At 49.2% G+C, this 19,412-nt stretch overlaps 2 protein-coding genes across 2 annotated transcripts in view; one reads left to right on the top strand and one right to left on the bottom strand.

Moving 5' to 3' along the window:
* Window positions 1-381: 381 nt before the first annotated feature.
* PGS1 (phosphatidylglycerophosphate synthase 1) lies at window positions 382-19,401 on the top strand. The gene is made up of 10 exons (XM_074160101.1): window positions 382-551; window positions 5,258-5,447; window positions 6,187-6,264; window positions 6,496-6,595; window positions 7,224-7,413; window positions 7,765-7,943; window positions 8,822-9,355; window positions 13,429-13,577; window positions 15,845-15,982; window positions 17,797-19,401. Exons 1-9 carry the CDS (start codon window positions 382-384, stop codon window positions 15,962-15,964), a joined length of 1,710 nt encoding a protein of 569 aa, XP_074016202.1. The 3' UTR covers window positions 15,965-15,982; window positions 17,797-19,401.
* DNAH17 (dynein axonemal heavy chain 17) overlaps window positions 17,608-19,412 on the bottom strand; it is a 34,273-nt gene continuing 32,468 nt past the window's right edge. Inside the window, exons 79-80 of the mRNA XM_074160099.1 lie at window positions 18,729-18,954; window positions 17,608-17,978 (exon numbers count right to left, since the gene is read on the bottom strand). Coding sequence (XP_074016200.1) covers window positions 17,731-17,978; window positions 18,729-18,954 — 474 coding nt within the window. The 3' untranslated portion in view covers window positions 17,608-17,730. The remainder of the gene's footprint in view (window positions 17,979-18,728; window positions 18,955-19,412) is intronic.

The raw sequence follows: 19,412 nt of genomic DNA, 5'->3' as shown, positions 1-19,412 counted from the left end.
AATAAACAGGAGCGGAGCAGTTCTGGGAAGTCAGGCTGCGGTGAACCAAATGCAAACGAGCTCTGGAGCCTTGCCCGGGGCGGGGGGGTGGGGGTGGGAGGCGGGAGTGGCGAAACGCGGGGCGGGGAGCGGGGCGGGTGCCTCCCGGACACGGCGGGAGGGGGGGGGACGACGACACGACACCGGGACGCGGCTCCGTGTCCTCCCCCGAGCGGGACGGGCCTTCCCGCAACCGGGGCTGGGCGATCCGTGCTTCCGAGCCGCCGCCGCGGGTTGCCCCGGGGAGGGGGGGCCTCCGTCGGCCGGTGGCCGACGGAGGCCCCCCCTCCCCGGGGCAACCCGCGGCGGCGACCCGGAAGCGGAAGTGCGGAGGGCGTCGCCATGGCAGCGGGCGGAAGCGGAAGGCGCGCGGGGCTGATGGCGGCGGCGGGGGGCGCGGAACTGTGGCGGCGGTTGTCGGCTTGGTTACCGCGGGGTCGCCTGGGCCTGGCCGCCTTGCTCGGTCGCCTCTCTGACCGCCTCTCCCGTGGTCGCGATCGGCGCGCCCGGAGGTAAGGAACCCGGGAGTCCGGGGCCTACCCCGGACCGCGGTGGGCGGGAGGCCTCGGTGACCGGCTCGGGGGGTTTCTCGCAGCGTGTGGCCGACCGAAGCCGTTAGAAACGGGCCCGGACCCGCCAGTCAGCCCCCCAACCCCCGTCCCGGCTTCTCCCGTAGAAGCGGCTGCTGTTTCCACAGTGATTCAGCCGCTGAGGGGGCGGGGTGAGGGATGGTTCTGCTTCTTAACCCGGTTTTAGGCTGTCGGTCTGTGCTGCCTGTCCCTTTGTCTTTAGGACATGAGGTGGGCTTTATTTCCTTTTGTGAGGACAGACTGAGAGAGTTGCGGGGGAGTGTCAGCCTGGAGAAGAGAAGGGTCTGGGGAGACCTTAGAGCCCCTTCCAGTCCCTAAAGGGGCTCCAGGAAAGCTGGGGAAGGGACTCGTGATCAGGGAGGGGAGCCACAAGATGAGCGGGAATGGTTTTAAACTGAAAGAGGGGAGATTCATCTGAGATCTCAGGAAGAAATTCTTTAGTGTGAGGGTGGTGAGACCTTGGCCCAGGTTGCCCAGAGAAGCTGTGGCTGCCCCATCCCTGGAGGGGTTCAGGGCCAGGTTGGATGGGGCTTGGAGCAACCTGGTCTGGTGGGAGGTGTCCCTGCCCAGGGCAGGGGGTGGGACCGGATGGTCTTTAAGGTCCCTTTGAACCCACAGAGGGTCTTTCCACTGTCGTTTTAAATAGATCCAAGTGGGCTGCTGTGGGAAGAGGGGGCCTTCATTCCCCTTCCCATAGCTCCTTCCTGACATCTCCCTTGGGCCGCGCAGTGAGCGGGACCCAGGAACTGACCTCTGAAAACTGCCCAGACTCTCCCTTTCCTCTCTCTCCTTCCCCAGGGAGCAGAAGGGACAGGGATGGCGCAGCTGTTAGGGGGTGGATCTGCCCTTCTCGGGGCCAGGTTGATTGCGTGCCGTGTCAAAGGGAATGCACAACCTCAGACTGCGGTTCCTCCAGTCACTGTTTCCGCAGCCACACTGCCCCGAGCAGCTTCTCTTCTCCTTAGTTTTTCCACTGCAACCTTAGTTTTGCTGCTGCTTTTGTGGGGCTGTGCGATCAGAAGTACAAGTCATGCTAAAACCAAAACATTAAAAATACGGAAATGGTTGTCTTTTTGTAGAGCCATGTCCTGGGTTCAGAAGGGATCAAACAAAATGCTTTGAAGAAATCTTTTAAAAAAAAAAAAAAAAAAAGATCTTTTCCACCCGGCAGTCTTTTTGGGCATCACTTTGCACTGTACTTGGTAAGAGCGCACTGGAAGGGTTCTGTGGTTTGTTTTAGATTGTACGGTGCCCGATACAATCTTCTGGATGAGTTCAGTGTATTTTTGTGAGGGTGGTGTCTCTCGCGTCACAGCGTGTCTTCACTCTCCCTGTCCCCCTGGGCAGCAGATCGCTGCAGTCGTCCTCGCTTGCACCTGGGAGCCCTGTGTCAGCCCCTGTTCTGCTGTGTGCTCTTGGTTAAGCAAGGAAATTCTTTTCAAACTTTTCTTTTTGGTTTCGGGGGTGGTTTTTAGCGTAGAGAGATAAATTACTAGACTGAGCCCTGGAAAGAGGCAGCTGAATTCAAAGAGAAGCAATTTGTGGATCCCCCTGTGTGGTGACGTCTGCGTGGGTGAAAGGACGGCGCCGGATCCTGCAGTTTCACTTCACCTCTGGTTCTGCAGATGAGGTTTTACAGTGAATAAGAGCGTTTCAGCTCCATCATGAGTTTGTGTACCAAAACCACAATTTTTAAAAATAGAACACACACGAAAAATCCCTGGTTTATATTTAGGGTCAGCTTCTTATGCAGAAAAGATTTGAGGTGGTTCCTTTTAGTTCTGTTTTCTCTTTCCGGTTAACGTGATGATGTGGAGTACATGGGAAGAGCTCCCTCCCCGCCCCATTTTCTGTTTCTCTGAAAGCTGGTTTGTCAAAGTATGGAATTTTGACGATTTCTTCATAATGTTGCATGGTTTCTGACTGTCACATGCATATAGTTGAAAGGATTGTGTTATAGTGGGGTAGTCGCTTGAGCTGTTTACAGTCACTGGTGGGTAGAAGCTGGCACTTTGGTAGGTGGGTTCTGTGCCGTTTTTACTGTTGGCTAGAGCAAAATACTGATTTATTTGATCATTATAAAAGCCATAGGCTCTCAACACTCAATACGTTCTAAAATTCCAGTATTGGGTTAAAAGATCAGACAGTGTAGATACACTCTAAATTGCAGAGGTGGTAAAAAAATCCAGAGTATAGAATTAGTGGATATCGATACATGATAGAATTAATCTGCAGGCTCAAACCAAATAGTGCTGGTGGCGCAGGTCGATTTTATCCCCTGAGCAGCCCCAGGAGAGGACTGTCTGAGGGGCGCCAGGTCGAGCGTAAACCTGTTGCTGGGCTGTGGAGGGGTGAGGGTGCAGTTTAACTTGCGGTTGTCATAGTCTTGGCCAGAAAACGGCTTCTTGGAATCACGTTTCTGGAAGGGAGCTTCTCGACCACCCTGCTGGCATTTGGAAGTATAATTGGCCAGGACTGACCAACGGAATAATAAGGAAAATACTTATCTCCTCTTGCTGATTAATTGTTATCATAAAATGCATAAAATTTGCCACTGTTACCTCAGTGGGAATAATTCCAGAGGATGTAATTTGTAATCTGTGGCCTAGATTATAGCCCTGACTTTGTTATTACTCTGCAAGCCATGCGTTTTGTTGTTTGGTTTTGGGTTTTTTTTTTGGTTTTTTTTTTAAAGTTTTTTTGGATGCTAGTCTGAATTGACGTAGCTGGGTCTTCCTGGCTCAGTTTGCCGCGCTCCCTTGGCAGGGCCTCTGTGCTCCCAGTGTGGGCTGTGCCTTGAGACGCGAGTTGGACAAAGATGCGCAAAGGTCCTGCTCAGTCTGCTTTGATTTTTTTTTTTTTTTTTTTTCTTTTTTAACATCTTCTATGGAATACGTCCATTGTTTTTAGCAGCCTGTGTGGTCAACTGTATGAAGGCCAGGCTGGATGGGGCTTTGAGCAACCTGTTCTAGTGGGAGGTGTCCCTGCCCAGGGCAGGGGGGCTGGAACTCGATGATCTTTAAGGTCCCTTCCAACTCTAACCATTCTATGATTCTGTGACTTCTGGGTGTCGAGTCTGAGCCTGTCCACATGCTCTGTTGAAAACCGCCATCCTAGGAATTCTTGCACAAATTGACTCAGATTTCTGTTGCGATGAATAGGCAGTGACAAACTAGTGGATTTTCCAGGAAACACAACTGCAAACTGGCTTCTGCGTAAGGGTATTCGGAAACCTTGTGAAGATCCAGTGTTTTATCATGAAGCAAATGAGTGAAGTCATCTTCCTGGAATCTGTGGTCATTTGGGCTTTGGATTGTGGTAAAACCTAAAAGTTCCTCGTAACAAATTCTGGTAAAGGCCATAATCAAGTTTCTTCTTGGTATGTGGTGGTGGTGGCAGAACGCTTCAGGATGGGTCACACAATGGTGGCTGCCGTCTGGCCCGAGGGACTCGGCCTTCCCCTGGGATGAGAGCGGCCACCTCGGTTCTGCCCGACTCCTGCCAGTAGGATTTGCAGAATGTTTTCTGTGGGGTTTAGGGATGTCATTCCGTCCCTTCCTTGTCGATTCCTGGATCTCACGGGAGTTGCTGCTGCTAATTGTGTTGAAATGTGGTTTTGTCATGAGGACAGACTCCTGCCAGGGGGTACTGTGTGAGGTGATAAATTTGCATGCGTGGAGCCTGCAGAGAAGAAAAGATGCCATTTGCTGCTTGTCACCCCCTGAAGCGTGATTCTTAGCAGTGAGTTGATTTCTTCCCAAAGTGACTTCAAAGGAATTAAATTTGTTCTGAAATTTCTTTCTAAAGAAAGAGCTCCCTGCTGTTTCCCTTACAGTTACCTTCCAAGTTTGTGAGAGAAGCCTTGGCCTTCTGTGCAGGAGGCAAGTGGCGTCGTTCTAGAGGACGATCTGGTGTTTCTCAGTCCTGGTTTTTGGCTTGTACCTCTTGAAACACACTCGGTGCTTTGGTGGGTTGTTCTGGTGGTACGACTTCATCGCTTCTGCTAGGACTTGCACGCAGGCACTTTGCGTGTTGTAGATCTCTTGTTGGAAAAGTTTGAGGCGTTTCTCTGTTTTGTTAAGGAACTTTTAGAGAAGCGTAATTTTTAAGATGTCTTTTCCTGAAATAGAAACAAGGAATCTTTAGCCCAGCTGAGAACTAAGCCAGATGTGAAAGTGACTGCTGGCTGGGGCAAAGCTGATGCGCGTGTGATGAAGACAATTCCGAAGTGACTGATTGCAGGGATGGCTGGTACCACAACGGCACTGCCAGACGTCTGATTTGTGGGTGTCTGGGAGGGTTTGCATCCTCAGTTTCTTCAGCTTCCAGCCCGTGTCCTCTCCCATGTTCCTCTTATGATGAACAAGTAGTTTCCCCTCATCTCCCCTGCCAGGTAGGGGAAGGAGCTGATGACGTTAGGATCTGTTCTGCTTTTTTCTTGTGTTTTTCTATTTCTAGATTTGGCTTTGGTGACTCACCTGGGATTATGGGAAGGGAAGCTCCTTCTTGCTGTTGTGGATCCTTACAATGTATTGGCCCTGGTTGCAGCTCGCGCTTTACTACTTGGAGGCTGTTTGTGGGAAGCAAAGCCTTCATCATACAGAGTTCTTCCATCTTTCTTTTCACAGATCATCATGGCTTCTTCTAGCCCCATTGCTCACCCCTCCTGTTCCTGTGGTCACAGCCCCGCCTTGTTCCCTTTGTCCCGAAGGAGCACACAGGTTCCAGTGGATCAGGAATCTAGTTCCAGAGTTTGGGATTTCCAGCTCTCATGTCAAGGTGCTTTCATCCCCAACGGAATTCTATGAACTCTTGAAGGTGAGTTGTGGATTCCAAGTTGTGGGAGTGGTTTTGGGGGGCAAGGAGCTGTGGTGGTTATGGAGAATCATAGACAAGCTGTTAGGAAGGAGCGCTTATGAGTCCACCCTTCCTCTTGCAAAGGATTATTGTCAAGAGTAGATCAGGTCAGGCAGGCTTTGTCTCGCTGAGTCTGGAAAACCGAGGATGGAGGTTCTGCCTCTGGGTAAGCTGTTCCACTGCTGCACCATCTTAATGGTTTACCATTTTTTCCTGGTGTCAGACTTTCCAAAGCTGTCTGTGGCTGCTGCTCAGCTGTAACTACCAAGAAGAGTTTGTTTCTGTCGGCTCTGTAACTTCTCTTCAGGTAACTGGAGGCTGCTGTTGGATCCCCCCAGCCCCAGCAGCAGATCAAAGCAGTTGCAGGATGAAAGCTGGGATTGCCAGCGCTAATACCGACCCGGTGCTGCAGTGTCTGCCTGGTGACTGCACTCCTGTGTAATTGTTTTAGCTGCAGGGAATGTGTTCCTTGGTTTTCCAGAAAGCATTGATTTCTTTCTTGATTTTTGGATCAATGGTGCTGATGTTGCTATGTAAAGACCTGTGTGTTTTACATCTTTGCTATCGGTGCGTTATCCCCGTACAAGGTGGGGAGCCGAGGCTGTGATCTGGCTGAAATGGTTCTCCTCGGGGGTGCTCTGGGTCACTACTGATCACAGAGACCAACGATGAGACTGAACTTATTTTCTGCTACTCCCAGGTGCAGATAAAGACAGCGAAGCAGCGAGTGGTGATGGCTTCACTATACCTGGGGACGGGGCTCCTGGAACAGGAGCTGGTGAGTGTGGAATGGGTTTGGGAAGGGCAGAAAGTGAATACAGAAAGAAAATGTCTTCCTTTGCAAAAAGCATCCTGTTTCTGCTGTACACCAGAGTGTATGTGAGCTGCAATTTGTGAGCTTGTATCGTCCTGAAAACTTTCATATAGGGATGGCCTCCTGGCTGTTGAACACTTGCCTTATCAAGCTTTACTTGCTCTCTGTAATGAGCAGGGAAATCTCTCTCTGCAGGTGGATTGCTTAGAAGAAACACTGGAGAAATCACTGCAAGCAAAAGGATCCTCTGACCTCAGAGTTTCCATTCTCCTTGACTACACCAGGGGATCTCGGGGTAGATATTGCTTTGCTTTCTTCTATTTTACAGTTGAGCTGGGTAATCAGTTTTTTCAGAGAGAGGCTACCTTGACCTACATGCTTAAATCATATGCTTTTCAAAACTGGCCTTTTGTATACCAGTAACTACTTGTTCCCAGAAAATCTTCAACCTGAGCAGCATTTATTCCAAAAATAAGTGCTAGGAGCAAGAAGGGCCTGACTCTGCTCTGTGCTTTCTTGCTTAGTTCACTTGTCAGTGCATTTGCCCTTATCTGTCATATTCTCATTTTTAAAGGAAAGTGGGAATTGTTGGAAGTAGAACACTTACCCAGAAAACTTTGTGGTGACTCTGTAGCGTGTGTTACTAGTGCTAGGTGTGGCTTGATTAAAAGCTCGAATGATGTCAGAGCTGCTCAGTGGCCGTTTCCAAGGCCCATTCATCAACAAACTTACAGTTCTGGATTCAATTTCAGTATTGACATAGTGCAAATGAAAGCGATTTTTAAAAAAAAAAAAAAAGGAAAACATGTTAAGTGCCAGCAGAACAGATCATTGTGTAACCATCTCCTCTGGCTGAGGAGCTGCGGTGCCGTGTGTCCCCTGCCTGGTGTGATCCTTTGTGTGAAACTCGCCTTGTCTCCCAGGCAGGAAGAATTCTCGAACGATGCTAATTCCATTGCTGCAGCGATTCCCCGAGCAAGTCCGTGTGTCCCTCTTCCACACCCCAAACCTGCGTGGGCTTCTCAGGCTCCTGATTCCAGAGCGTTTTAATGAGACCATTGGACTGCAGCACATCAAGGTCTATCTCTTTGATGATAACGTGATCCTGAGCGGGTGAGTCCTGCCTCTTCAGGCCCCTGTGTAGTTCGTTTAGCAGAGGTGTTGGGGCAAGGTGTGTGCACTGCCAGTGCTGTCTGAGCTTCAGTATTTCCAGCTGGGGTTCCCATAGTCGTCATATCAATGCTTTTCTGACATGGAAGTGCAACCATAGCTCTTCCACATGAGATTCTCATACGAAAGAGACTTTCTCAAAAGGAAAAAAGAAAGGTTTCTCATGATTCAGAAGGAAATGGCCCATTTGTACTTTAGTGCAGTTATAGGCAGAGTGAGATCTGTAACCCAGGCTGGGGTGTTCAGGGTCATACGCCTACGTTCTGGAACTCAACTCTTCTTTTTTTCTCCTAGCGCAAACCTGAGTGATTTGTACTTCACCAATCGTCAGGACCGCTATGTTCTCCTGCAGGACTCTCCTGAGATTGCAGACTTCTTCACGGAGCTGGTGGATGCGATCGGAGACGTGTCTCTGCAGTTACAGCGAGATGACACAGTGCAGATGATGGAGGGGATGGTGCATCCCTACCAAGGTAGGAGAGACTTGTCCTACCTGGTTGGGTGGTGTGATCCAGAGGAGGAGAGTGACAGCCAGGGTTTAAGGGTGAATTGAGCCCCATCCATTGCTGAGTATCCGACCATTGCTTACAGACTGGGGGGTGTCCCGTTTCTGTGCCATCTGTTATTTGAGACTGGATCAGTTGGAGTGTTCTGAGCACGGTGGCTGTCACCAGCTAATCTGGCAGAGGTGCAAGGGCTAAAAGTTCCTCCCTCACTGGCTCATTGCTGCTTCAGAAATCTGCTGCTTATGGCCTTAAACAAGAACTTACATTCCTTGAGAGGTTCTTTCTATTGTTGATATTAGCGTCTGTAATTCTAGATGTTCTGTGTGTACATACTCTTAAAGGTCATGAATGTAGTGCTGCTTTTGGTTATTAATAGTAGTCGAGTCTATTCTGGGAATCAAATGAATGTTGAATTAGGAAGACCAAGTGTTGGAGCAGATAGAGATGACTGTCTACCTGTCAGACTGATCACATTGTATATTTGTGCCCTGGCCTATGTGCGCTGCTGGGTGATGGAAGCTTAGACTGGGGGCAGTAGTTTTTCTATGTTCCAGTTCATTCTTGGTTACCATTTCAGCTTCTCAGTTCTCAGTCGATTTTTCGAGCTGCTACTTGTCAAGTTTCTTAACCCTCTTAAAGCTGAATGTTTTTCTTCTGTAACGTAGCTTTGTAAACCTTAAAACATCTGTTATTGAGACTTAAGGAAGAAAGTTGAAGGGTCTTTGTGTCAGCTCCTTTTTGTTCTGATATTGGCGACCTGCCGGTAGTTCTTCCTGCTACATAATAGATGATGGTAGCTCGGTACCTTTAGGTCTCAAACACAATCTCGTGTGGTTTTGGTGCAGGAGACAAGGTGGCTTACTGTGAGATAGCAAACCGAAGAGTCATGGAGGTGATCAACTCTGCCAGGACACGACAGGAACTCCTTCACGCAAAGACTTTTCACAGCAGCCAGCGTGGCAGCGCCTTGTTATCCCAGGAGGGTGCTCAGGCATCTGGGGGCCTGAAACCAGAACCCGACACCTGGATCTACCCCTTAATCCAAATGAAACCTTTTGGGATTCAAATTGATGAGATGGTGACAGAGACGCTGCTGACAGAGGCTGAGCGGGATGCCAGGATATACCTTACCACTGGCTACTTCAACCTGACGCAAGCATACATGGACCTCATCCTGGGCACCAGGGCCGAGTATCGCATCCTTCTGGCCTCACCAGAGGTGAATGGGTTTTTTGGTGCCAAAGGGGTGGCGGGTGCCATCCCTGCTGCCTACGTTTACATTGAACACCAGTTCTACAGTGAGGTCTGCTGTCTGCACCAGCAGGAGAGGGTCCGGCTGCAGGAGTACTCCAGGGCTGGCTGGACGTTCCACGCCAAAGGTAAGATGTTCCTTTCCCAGAAGGACTTGGTCAGAAAGTGTTTGAGAATTGCACGTGTTTGGATTGCGTAACCAGTGAGGGGGTGGCTGGGTGCCGAGACTAGAGTTAACTCCAAAATACTTGCCCAAGGTTCAAACATCTTCCTTCCATAAACCTGGAAGGTTTGGATGACTCAGGGGACAGCCATGCAAAGTCATGTCTTGCCTGATTCAAGTACAGTCCCAGAGATTGTACAGGAATTGTCCCCGTGGTGACAGTAAGGCACTGTCTTGGTGGGAAACTTGCTGTGAAAGCAAAGGAAGCATCTGGATGTATTTATGATCTCAGGAATGATTGTGATTCAGTTCCGCATATCCCGCTTGCCGGTTGCAGCACGAAGCGATGACTGTCAGGGGCCCCCAGGCGGGATCTGTGGCAGAAGCGGGAAGGAATCTTGCTGCTGGTGGCTCCCAGTGGTCCTGGAGGCTGTGTTCCTTGGCAGTGGGTCTTCTGGGATGATCCAGGTGTTGAGGAATTTGCACCAGTTTCTGCTTCTGGCACACAGGAAGGTGCAGCACAGTGAATAAACGCAGCCACGCGCCTTCTGGGAGTTGGAGGCAGATGGAGGGGAAGTTGCTGAGAAATGAATATTGCTTAACAAATGTAGTTAATGATAAACAAAAATAATTAATACTGCCATCATGGTCTTCTGTAGAAGACCTGCGATTCTTTCTTGCTTGGTAGATTGTGTACAACTTTCACAAACCTAGTGCCACCTTGACCAAAGCATGAATGTTTTCCCCTGACTGGTTGTCGCTGGTTGTGGCTCTAAATTTTCCTTACAGAAAGTGCGGTCCTTGACTCTTATGTTCTCCTACTTTATACACAGTAGGAAGTATTAGCTTGCTCAGTAGTAGATTTTAATAATGCAGATAGCTTAGGAAGTCTATTTAATTGAGGATTTTTTATTTATTTTTGAGAAGTCTGATGCATGTGACACTTTATAAATATCTTGATTCCTACAGCCTTCCCACATGGGGGTGCGCCAGTGGAACACCTCACAAAACGGCTTGGTCTCTGGGTCAGGCATGTTCCACAGCATCTTCTGTTCCTCTAATCTTCTGCGAGCAGAGCTCTGCACCGTGTCACTGTGTCCCTTCCTGTGATGGCTCACAGGTCCCCTAGGACAGCTCTATTACTGTAAGCAGTGCCCAATCTGGCGCTAATTAACATGAAGTTTCCCCAGCTGGCTTTGCAGCGTTTCCATTGCTGGCAGCACGTGTCTGATTGAACGCTGGAAGGATGCAGCCCCGGGGGCTCTGGCTTGTTCCTGTTCCCGACTTCTCCTGCTGTTTGTTTAAGGAGACAGTTAATGATTGTGGGGTGCAGGGCTGTGCAGAGAAGGCTCAGCAGAGGGAGAAGAAGCTGCTGAATAGGCCTTCTCTTGACTAAAGAAAATACAGAGTGTTACGAGGCTGCCTCTGTCGAAACTACAAACCTGTTTAAGGAGTGAGATCAGTAACTGGTGCAGTAAAACCCTTATCTCGGTCCGGGGCAGCCTGGAGGAGGTGCCTGCCTGGCTGGGAAATTGTGTGTGGTCTCTCTTCCAGGAAGCACGTGCTCGAGCGATCTGTGGTTCGCAGGTTCCTCCTCTTGCTGGGCACTGCTGGCTCTGAGTAGGATTTTGTGGTTTGGCATGGATTGAGCTCGGAAGGCACAGGCTGCTTTTCCAAGTTACCAAAGCGCATGTGGCAGTCAATTCCTTTTTGGGCCAGCTCTGCCTTCTCGTGGGAGTGCTGTATGATATTCTCCTGGAGAGAGGGACACGAGACTTGAGGTGTTCCACAGCTCCCATGCTTGGCAGGAGGGACAGTTGGAGATGCTTGCTGCCTTCTTCCCATTTCCTCTTCAGAGGGCTGGAAGGATCAGCCTGTAGCTCCCTTCTCTGGCGTGTTCTGCCCTTGGCACACGTTTGATTCACCCGGTTTCCTCCTGCAGGACTCGCAGTGTGTGAGAGAGAGGACAGGGCAGAAGAGGGAAAGGGAGGAAAACCTGAAGACAGATGAAGGGCAGTTGCACGTAGGGTCTGACTCCTGGAAGAGGATGTGAGGTCCCTAACAACAAATACTGCTGTTAATGCTTCCTTCTTGGGCTAAGACGAAAGACACCCTTTAGTCTCCTATGGGACGTAGCTGATTTACATCAAACACTATGGCTGCTATTTTGTAAACCCCTCCAGCTCCTCTTAAGATGTTTTTTTTGTCCTCATACACAACGTTCCGCAGTGTACATTCCCGCCAGGGTTCTGACTGTCGTTAGGTTTGTTCGGTGCGAGGGCAGAGTACGGCACAGCCCTCACACACGTGGGAGTAGGAAACGCAAACCTTTGCCAGGAGAGCCACTTTCCTGGGTGTAACATGGTGAAGCTGGGCACATCTACCCCTCTGGTGATGCCTCTCTGGGTGCGGTGTTGTGGGTGACAGGTCTCTCCTTAAGGATTAGGGTCCCCTCCGTGTGAGTGCCGGGCAGGTGGCTGTTTGCTCAGAGATAAACCCGCCTTATTGCTGGTGAATGGGGCTGGGAAACCACGCTTCCCCTTTCTGGAAAGGTGAGTCACTGTTTGAGCAGATCCTGCCAGGTGGCCATAAAGCCCCAGGTGCCGTAAAGGCTTTAGGGCCGCCTGGAAAGAGCAGGGTAGTGTGTTCCTGGTGCTGCTGCCCAGGCAGGGCTCTGCCCGCCGCCGGGGGCTTGTGCCAGGACCACGCAGCCCATGGTGGCCATCCTGTGCGGTGGCAGAACCTGCCAAGTCTCTGTGCCACTTGGGTGTGTTTTTGCAGCTCCAGGAGCCCCCTGTATCACCTCTCCTGCCCCACTGAGAGGGGTCGGTCCCACACTGGGTCCTGGGCAGTGCCAGCTCCGAGCCCAGGGGTGTCACTGAAAGTAAGTGGCCGCGGAGCTGCTGAGTGTGTGCGATGTGGGGGCGGGGAGGAGGTTACAGGAACCAGTGGTGAATCGGCAGCTTCTTACTCAAGGCATTCTTGGAACTGCTCTGGGGCTGAGTTAGGAAACCTGCTTCTATTTTAAGGACTAGGTGGTTTTTATGTTATGGTTTCTTTGTTGTAGTCTTTGTGTGCCTTGCCGTAGGGATAAGCCATCTATCAGGGACCTGCCCAGGGCTGTTTTAAGTGTTTGTGCCTTGTGAAGTGGAGAGCAAACACTTCTTGGGTCCATTTATCCACAGAGAACGGCTGTACAGACTCTCCTTGGCAATAGTCCTGGCTCTCCTTTGCCATCCCCAGCTGTTCTGTCCTGCTGTGCCACAGTGGTGGACTTGAGAACAGTGTGGTGTTTCCATCTTGAGCTTGAAAAAAGAGCCCTGGGTTTTATCACACTTGCTGTTGCACTGTTGTGTGTGAGCTGTGGTGAGTGCACTCGAGAGTCTTGTGTCCTGGCAAGAGTTTGATTTCATCTTCAGGTGGCTCCTCGGGAAGTGAGTGGGTGTAATAATTTGTGCTTCTCTTACGAGTCTTTATTTCATGTGACTTCACCTGTCAGAGCAGGGAGAGGCCTCCTCATGTCATCATCTTGTGTCCCCTCGGGAAGGGGGTCAGTCACCGTGCAACTGCTTCGCTGGGATGGACTGGCCCAGGCCTGGCTTCCCTGGAGCTCTCTTGTTTGGTGTAGGTTTGCCTTCACTGAAAAACTGTTTGTCTTATTTCAGTGTTTCTGAGATATGCCATGGTGCAAAATGACCTCTGATAGTGACTCACTGGGGATTATTTTGGGGGCCCTCCATGCGGTGTATTTACATTCTGAAGAATGTGTGCCCAGGGCGGCACCAAGGGTGCTGCAGCCCCTGCCGAGAGCAGGAGTTTGGGCAACGTGGGCTGTGCCAGGGTACCCTGAGAGTCGTATGAAGCTTTACAAGATTTGCCAGCCCATCTGCAAGGAAGCTTGCTTTGTGTCGTGATCTTTTATATAGTTACTGTAATCTAACATGTTTAATTCATTTCTTCTCAGCGAAAGGATTGTTTGAGGCTACCCCGGCCGTTTCCTTTGTCTGCCACGCTTCCTTTCTCCCGCTTTTCCTGCAGGCCTCTGGCTGTACCTGGCAGGAAGCGATCTGCCCTGCCTCACTCTCATCGGCTCGCCTAATTTTGGCTACCGATCGGTTCATCGTGACTTGGAAGCTCAGGTTGCAATAGTGACAGAAAATAAAGCTTTGCAGAAGCAGCTCCATCAGGTAAGTGGCTGTTCCAGGGGAGGTAACAGGGATGTTGTGCTTCTTGCTCACACAGGGAATGTTGATGACGCAGTTGCAATAAAAACCTACAGCTACAATAATTCAAAACCTCCTTGAGCGTAGAGAGTCTGAAGGAGCTGTCAGTTAAGTGACTATTGATGAGATGCCTGCTGTGAGCGCCTGGTTCTGGGAAATGGAGGCCGTAACGGGAAGGAACACGTGTCCCCGGTGAAATGGGGATGCTCAGGCCCTGGATGTGCTCAGAGGGGGTCTGCTGCCTCTCGCTGATCACGCAAGCATGTCCTTGAGCCCTGTCCCCAGCATCTGGGCATTGCTAAGGTCACACCGTCCTCCGGGATAATGAGGTCAGGCCCTTTGAATTACTGATCTCGGACTTCTGGAGGACTTTGCTTCTCAGGCATTTGGGAAATCCTTTGTAGGAGTATAAATGCCAGTCAGCTTTTGGGTGGCTGCCCACAGGCTGTGGAGGTGAACAAAGGCAGGGGATCATAGTTTCTGCAAGAAGAGGGTTTCTGGGCTGGCTGGATTCCCAGATAAGTTATATGACATTATATAAACTTGACACAAATGTTTTTCAGTGGTTTAATGTTGTGTCCCAGGTTTGTTGCTGGTTTTTGTTTTTGTTTTTGTTTTTTTGGTTTTTTTTATTAGGCAGCTTGGACTGCTCAGCACTTTTGCTACTTCTCTAAATACTGTCTGGTTCTCCAGCTGCCTTGACTTTAAATCTTCTGCTGTGTCCCAGAAAGCAAATTGGTTTGGTGCCTGTGTGTGTGGCTTAGAACACGTTTGTGTGATCCCTATTAAGCCAGGCCCTGGCAGAAGAAGTCACAGTTCTCTTCAAGATCAATGGGAATTGCCCTATTGCATCAGGGCTCTTCCACGGGATGAGTCAGAGTATATCTAATCAAAAACAATTCTATTACTGGAAGAGTTGCTTGAATATTTCAATTCATATCTTGCCTCTGCTTGTTTCTAATGGAAGGGGAGAATCAATGAAAATATGACACAGGAATTTTCTCAAACAGCGCTGCAGTGATCTAATTTCAAGGGCTTTAAACCATTCCCATTTGCTGGAAGCTGATTTTGAGATTGGCTGTTTGTTTACTGTTCTGTGATCTTTGTTTAGAAGACTTAATACGTTACTGGTGTGCTGCCAGGAAATCACTTTGCCTGTGTAATGTTCAGTTCCATTTTCAAAACGTGTGATGAGATTTGGGCAGAAATCCGAGCGGTCTGGGTATTTTCGGGAGCTCCACTGAATGACCCGAGCTTCGGTTCAGATAACTGGCCTGGCCTCCAGGACCCGATGGCCACAGTGCAGAGCCCTCATAGCAGGGCTGCCTGGGGCTCCCGGAGCATTTGGGGTTTCTAAAATTAGACTGATTTGGCACACAAATGTCTTCCGTCTGTTGTTGTTTCATCTTTTTTGGTGTTACTTTCCAGTTCTTGGTTCCCGCTTCCCTCTTCCACCCTCAGTTGTAACAGGGCGCAGGGTATTTTCTGTTGTCTGTGACAGTTTAGCTATTAAAAAAAAAGTTTATGAACAGACTTACTGTAGATAATCTGCTCCTTGTTTGCCTGCAAATCTGGGAACCTGTTGCCTGTGATAAGAAAACCACTTCTACCTTTGATCAAACAGCTGCTTTCACGTGCAAAGCGAGCGTGTATTATCATCATGATGGTTCATTTCCTCCGGCAGCAGTATTGTGTACATGCTGGAGAAACCCAAGTGTTTCTGGTAATTTAGTTGAAATCATGACTGCGTATTCATTTGAGAACACGGGGCTTGAGCTGTGTCTAGAAAGAGCCGCGTGAGCCAGTCTCCTGAGATTATGGTCAGGTTTCCTTTTCTGGCAATTACAGCCAGAGATTTAGGATTTTTTTCTGAAACTGCAGCTTAGCTCTCTTGCAGCTCTGGGGCACACAAAGGCAAAACTTTCTACCTTTGCTCTTTGTAGAGTTTAAATTGCTAATTCTGGAGGTTCAGTTACTTAGCACTGACCGCCATCAAAAGGTGGGGTGCTGTGTGAGAGCCAGGTCCTTGGTCTGTAGTGGCTCTGTGAGTTGTGCTACATGGAATGAGGCTTTTCCTCATTCAGGCTTGAGGGAGAAACGGTGCATCCGTTTGGCAGGATCCATGGCCAGTTTTATTTGATAATTTGCCTTTCTTAAAGTCTATTATATATTTATGATTATATGATTTAACACTGAGGATTTACTGGGGTGATGTTTCTTTCCCTGTATAGGAGCAGGAGCAGCTTTACCTCTGCTCAGGTGTAGTCTCATCATCAACGTTTGAGCAGCCAAACCGTTACGTGAAGCTGTGGGTGAAGCTGGTAACGCCTCTGATCAAGAACTTCTTTTGAAAGAAGTTGCTGCTTTGGGTGAGTTTTCTGCCATTCTCATGGGAATTTATATTGGGCTGACTGCAATTAATAAGTGCAGTACTCCTTATCACGTGGCAGAAATAGACGCTGGAAACGTAGATGGTGTGGGGAAAAAACAGGCATCTCTCATTTCTTCTGGGGTATTTGCCACTGACTGGAATCATTGCTCAAGGTCTAGATTGGGTTTCACCTACGAGAATTTCTGGAAGGGGCAATGAAAGAGAACCCATACAGGGGTATTTCCCATGCAGAGAAATACAACTTCCATTTCTGAAATGGCCCTTTCAAGGTTTTGTGGAGAGGGACTATGTTTATTTTGTCTTGACCAGCTCATAGAAAACATTGTTGGAGTATTTAAAACGTTCTGTCTTCTTTTTATCTGATCAGTGCTTTGCTTTAACCTTGTAAATGATGGTTAACAGGGGCAGTTGTTTTTAATTTTCTGCTCTTTGACTGCCCAGTAACTGGAGCCCCTCTGAGCTTCATGGGATGGCTCGTAGATTTTTTTGTTTTTTTTTTCTGGGCTGTGTGTACAGTCCGTGCAGTTGGCAGCCGAGTGTATGCCCTTGACATTGGGTGCTCACATCACACATCCACTTTATTTCCATAAATACGGCCTTCATCTCTGGAGCTGTGTATCTGGCTCCTTCATGTTGTGTTACGAGTGTCTTCCATGAATTGTGGAGAGGGCATGAGAGCACTCCTGGTACCAGTGGGATTTTTGGCTATTTCTTGCTGGGAATGGGAAGTTCAAGCCGTGACACGTGTCCTGCAAAGAGGTGGTTTGGGAAGGTGGATACAAAGGGGTTAGAGCACGGGCTTGGGCTGCGCTGGGAGTCCCAGGGGGGAGTCTGCGCAGGGTGTTGTGGTGTGTGCGGCCGACAAAAGGGATTTCAAAGGAGCTGAAGGTAAGTGTGGAGCTTAATGGTCATTGTTTCTTTCTATAGTAGCATTTAGAATTAAACAGCTCTACTTGCCCCCCCTTGTGGCTTTTCTTACCACCAGCTGTGAGGGTGGGTTTATGCAACTGTATTTTAGAACTGATTGTTCAGATATTTCATGGGGTGGGATTTTGGTGAATTATTTTATGCTAAAGGGCCAGGCATTGGCTTCCATCTGGTGGCCAGAGCAGATCTAATCGCTCTAATGGGTGTTACTACTGATACAAATTACGTGCTGAGGGAAGGGTCTATGAAAGGAAGGGTAGAGTAGATTTTATAACCTAGAAATAGAAAGAAACACATTTCAGAGATGGGCCTGTGTGCAGCTGGACTTTGGGTTGTTACAGGTTGACGTGTTGGGTGAACTGGGCCAAATCTGCCCCTCTCTTCTTCTGTCTGGTCTAAACAGATCCCTGCTTCCATGTAGGAAGGTGTTATGCACTCAGCTCGGTGACTTCCAGCTCAGGGTTAGCACCGAGCGATCAGACAAATAGCTGTGGGAAGACAGAGAGCTGTGAGAAAGGAAGGAATGGGGATGGTTGCATGCAATTGTTCCGTCTGGCTTCCTTCGGTGGTCTGGCTCTCAACCAGCGCTTTATCAGAAACCACCAAATCAAAACCAGTATCTGTCATGAGAAACTCCATGTATTGTAAGAGCTGACTCCACATGAGAGCAGTTCCAGCAATGTTTTTATTGATACTTTGCTAAAATAATCCTGGTACAATCAAACTTAGACTAAGTTACACAACTTCAAGTTTTTCTGCAAGTAGAAATGTTTGCTGCTTTCCGTAGTTGTTTAACTTTCAGACCTGTAAGAGTAGAGCGACCCCGGCAAGGATCCACTTAGCAGCGTTTTCTTTTGTCTTCAGGTTGAAGGTCCAGACGTAGGTGGGACCTCGCATCCGTGTCTTGTAGACAGGACACTCATAGACGTTCTTGGTTTCCATGCGGTCCACGGGGATGGCTCTGATGAAGATGACCGGCATCATGGGCGTCAGCTCCTTCAGCCGAGCATCTGCGATCACACCGGAAGGGACGTCCCACCGAGCGCCTGCAACAAAACCAGAGGACTGTTAGGGCACTGGCCGCCCCACGGCGCTTCGCCGGGAGGAGGCTGTTTCCCTGACCCCTCCTGGGGCAAAGGGGCTGCTCCGGCAGCAGCCGGGGGTGGAGTGGGACGGTTGGGTGCCATGGCTGAGTAGTCATTAGGGCTAACGAGTTATCATCTCACTGTGACTCATGAATGCGTTTTGCCTTACTGTGTGTGGGGTGTCTAAATAAATTGTGTCCCCGCTTGTCCCTCAGCAGGGGTTTGTGTGACCGTTGCACGACTGGAGGCAGGACGTGGCCGCGGTGGCAGCTGCGAGGAGGTGTCCTATGTGGTCTGTGCTTTGTTCAGGTGGACCCTTTGGTGCTCTGCTGATGCTGCCATCTCTCCCCGCCACATTGTTTAGCATTAATTATTTTAGGTTCTGAGTTTCTTGATTTGTCATACTCGCACATCAAATAAGAGTGTAATAAATACATTTATTCACTAGAACCACGTAGCTTGGGACAGCCCAGTCTTCAGGTTCACGACAGCAGTCTTGAGTTCCCAAAACCAGCGTCTGGTTTGAGAAACTCTGCTCGTAAACCAGAGCGGTGCTGCCCTCAGCTGGTGTGGCTCTGATTTAGCCTGGAGTAAAGGCTCCATTGCTCTGAGCTTTTGCAAAAGCCGTACAAATTCTGATGTGCCAGTGAGTACTAACACTCCCTGTGCTTTCTCTGTGTCTGAAACACCTCGGAGAAGAGGTTCTCTTACCCTCCATGAATAGTCCGTGCACGTAGGAGCCTTCTCTGGGTGGAGCCGTTATATCATCACGGTTTTTCTTGGTCACTTCCACCGAAAGACACATCTTGTCCAGAGGCCACTCGTTTTTCCTGGCCATGGACTGCATGATGGCAGTGAGGAAGGACTGGGGGTTGAAGAATCCGGCCAGCCACACCGTTGCAGGCAGCACAAAGTCCGTCGTCCAGACTTCCAGTTCCTGGAAAATAAAAACAGCAGAGAATTCCCCAGTGAGGCCTTTGAGTGGCGGGATATGGCTTTGAGGTGTGATGGGACAAGGAGTTGGTGCTTCTCTGTGCCTGATGAGCTGCGGGGGATCTCAGAGGGGGACACTCAGGTGGAGGTGGGCTGCGATCAATAAACAGCAGATTCTACTGCAGCGATTAAACTTAAACTGTTCATTTGCATTGCAGTAAATACTGCTTTCTTTTTTTTTTTAACAAAGCCACACTTTAAAGAGATAGTTCTATTAAGTATTTTTTTCTTCTGAGACAAATACAAGTTATGATGGGGTCAGCTAATGCTCTTTTGAAACAGTGAACTCTAAAGGTGAACCCTTTTCAAACTTCTCTCGTTCTCTAAGAGGCTGGTTCAGGTACTTCAAACTGCTTAAATTAATACTGAAAAAATAAACCATTTAACCACTGTACGCTGCCA

Source organism: Numenius arquata, chromosome 17, assembly GCF_964106895.1.
Source record: "Numenius arquata chromosome 17, bNumArq3.hap1.1, whole genome shotgun sequence".
Taxonomy (NCBI): domain Eukaryota; kingdom Metazoa; phylum Chordata; class Aves; order Charadriiformes; family Scolopacidae; genus Numenius; species Numenius arquata.
The sequence above is the reverse complement of the archived record's forward strand: the minus strand, read 5'-3'. Positions and strand labels throughout refer to the sequence as shown.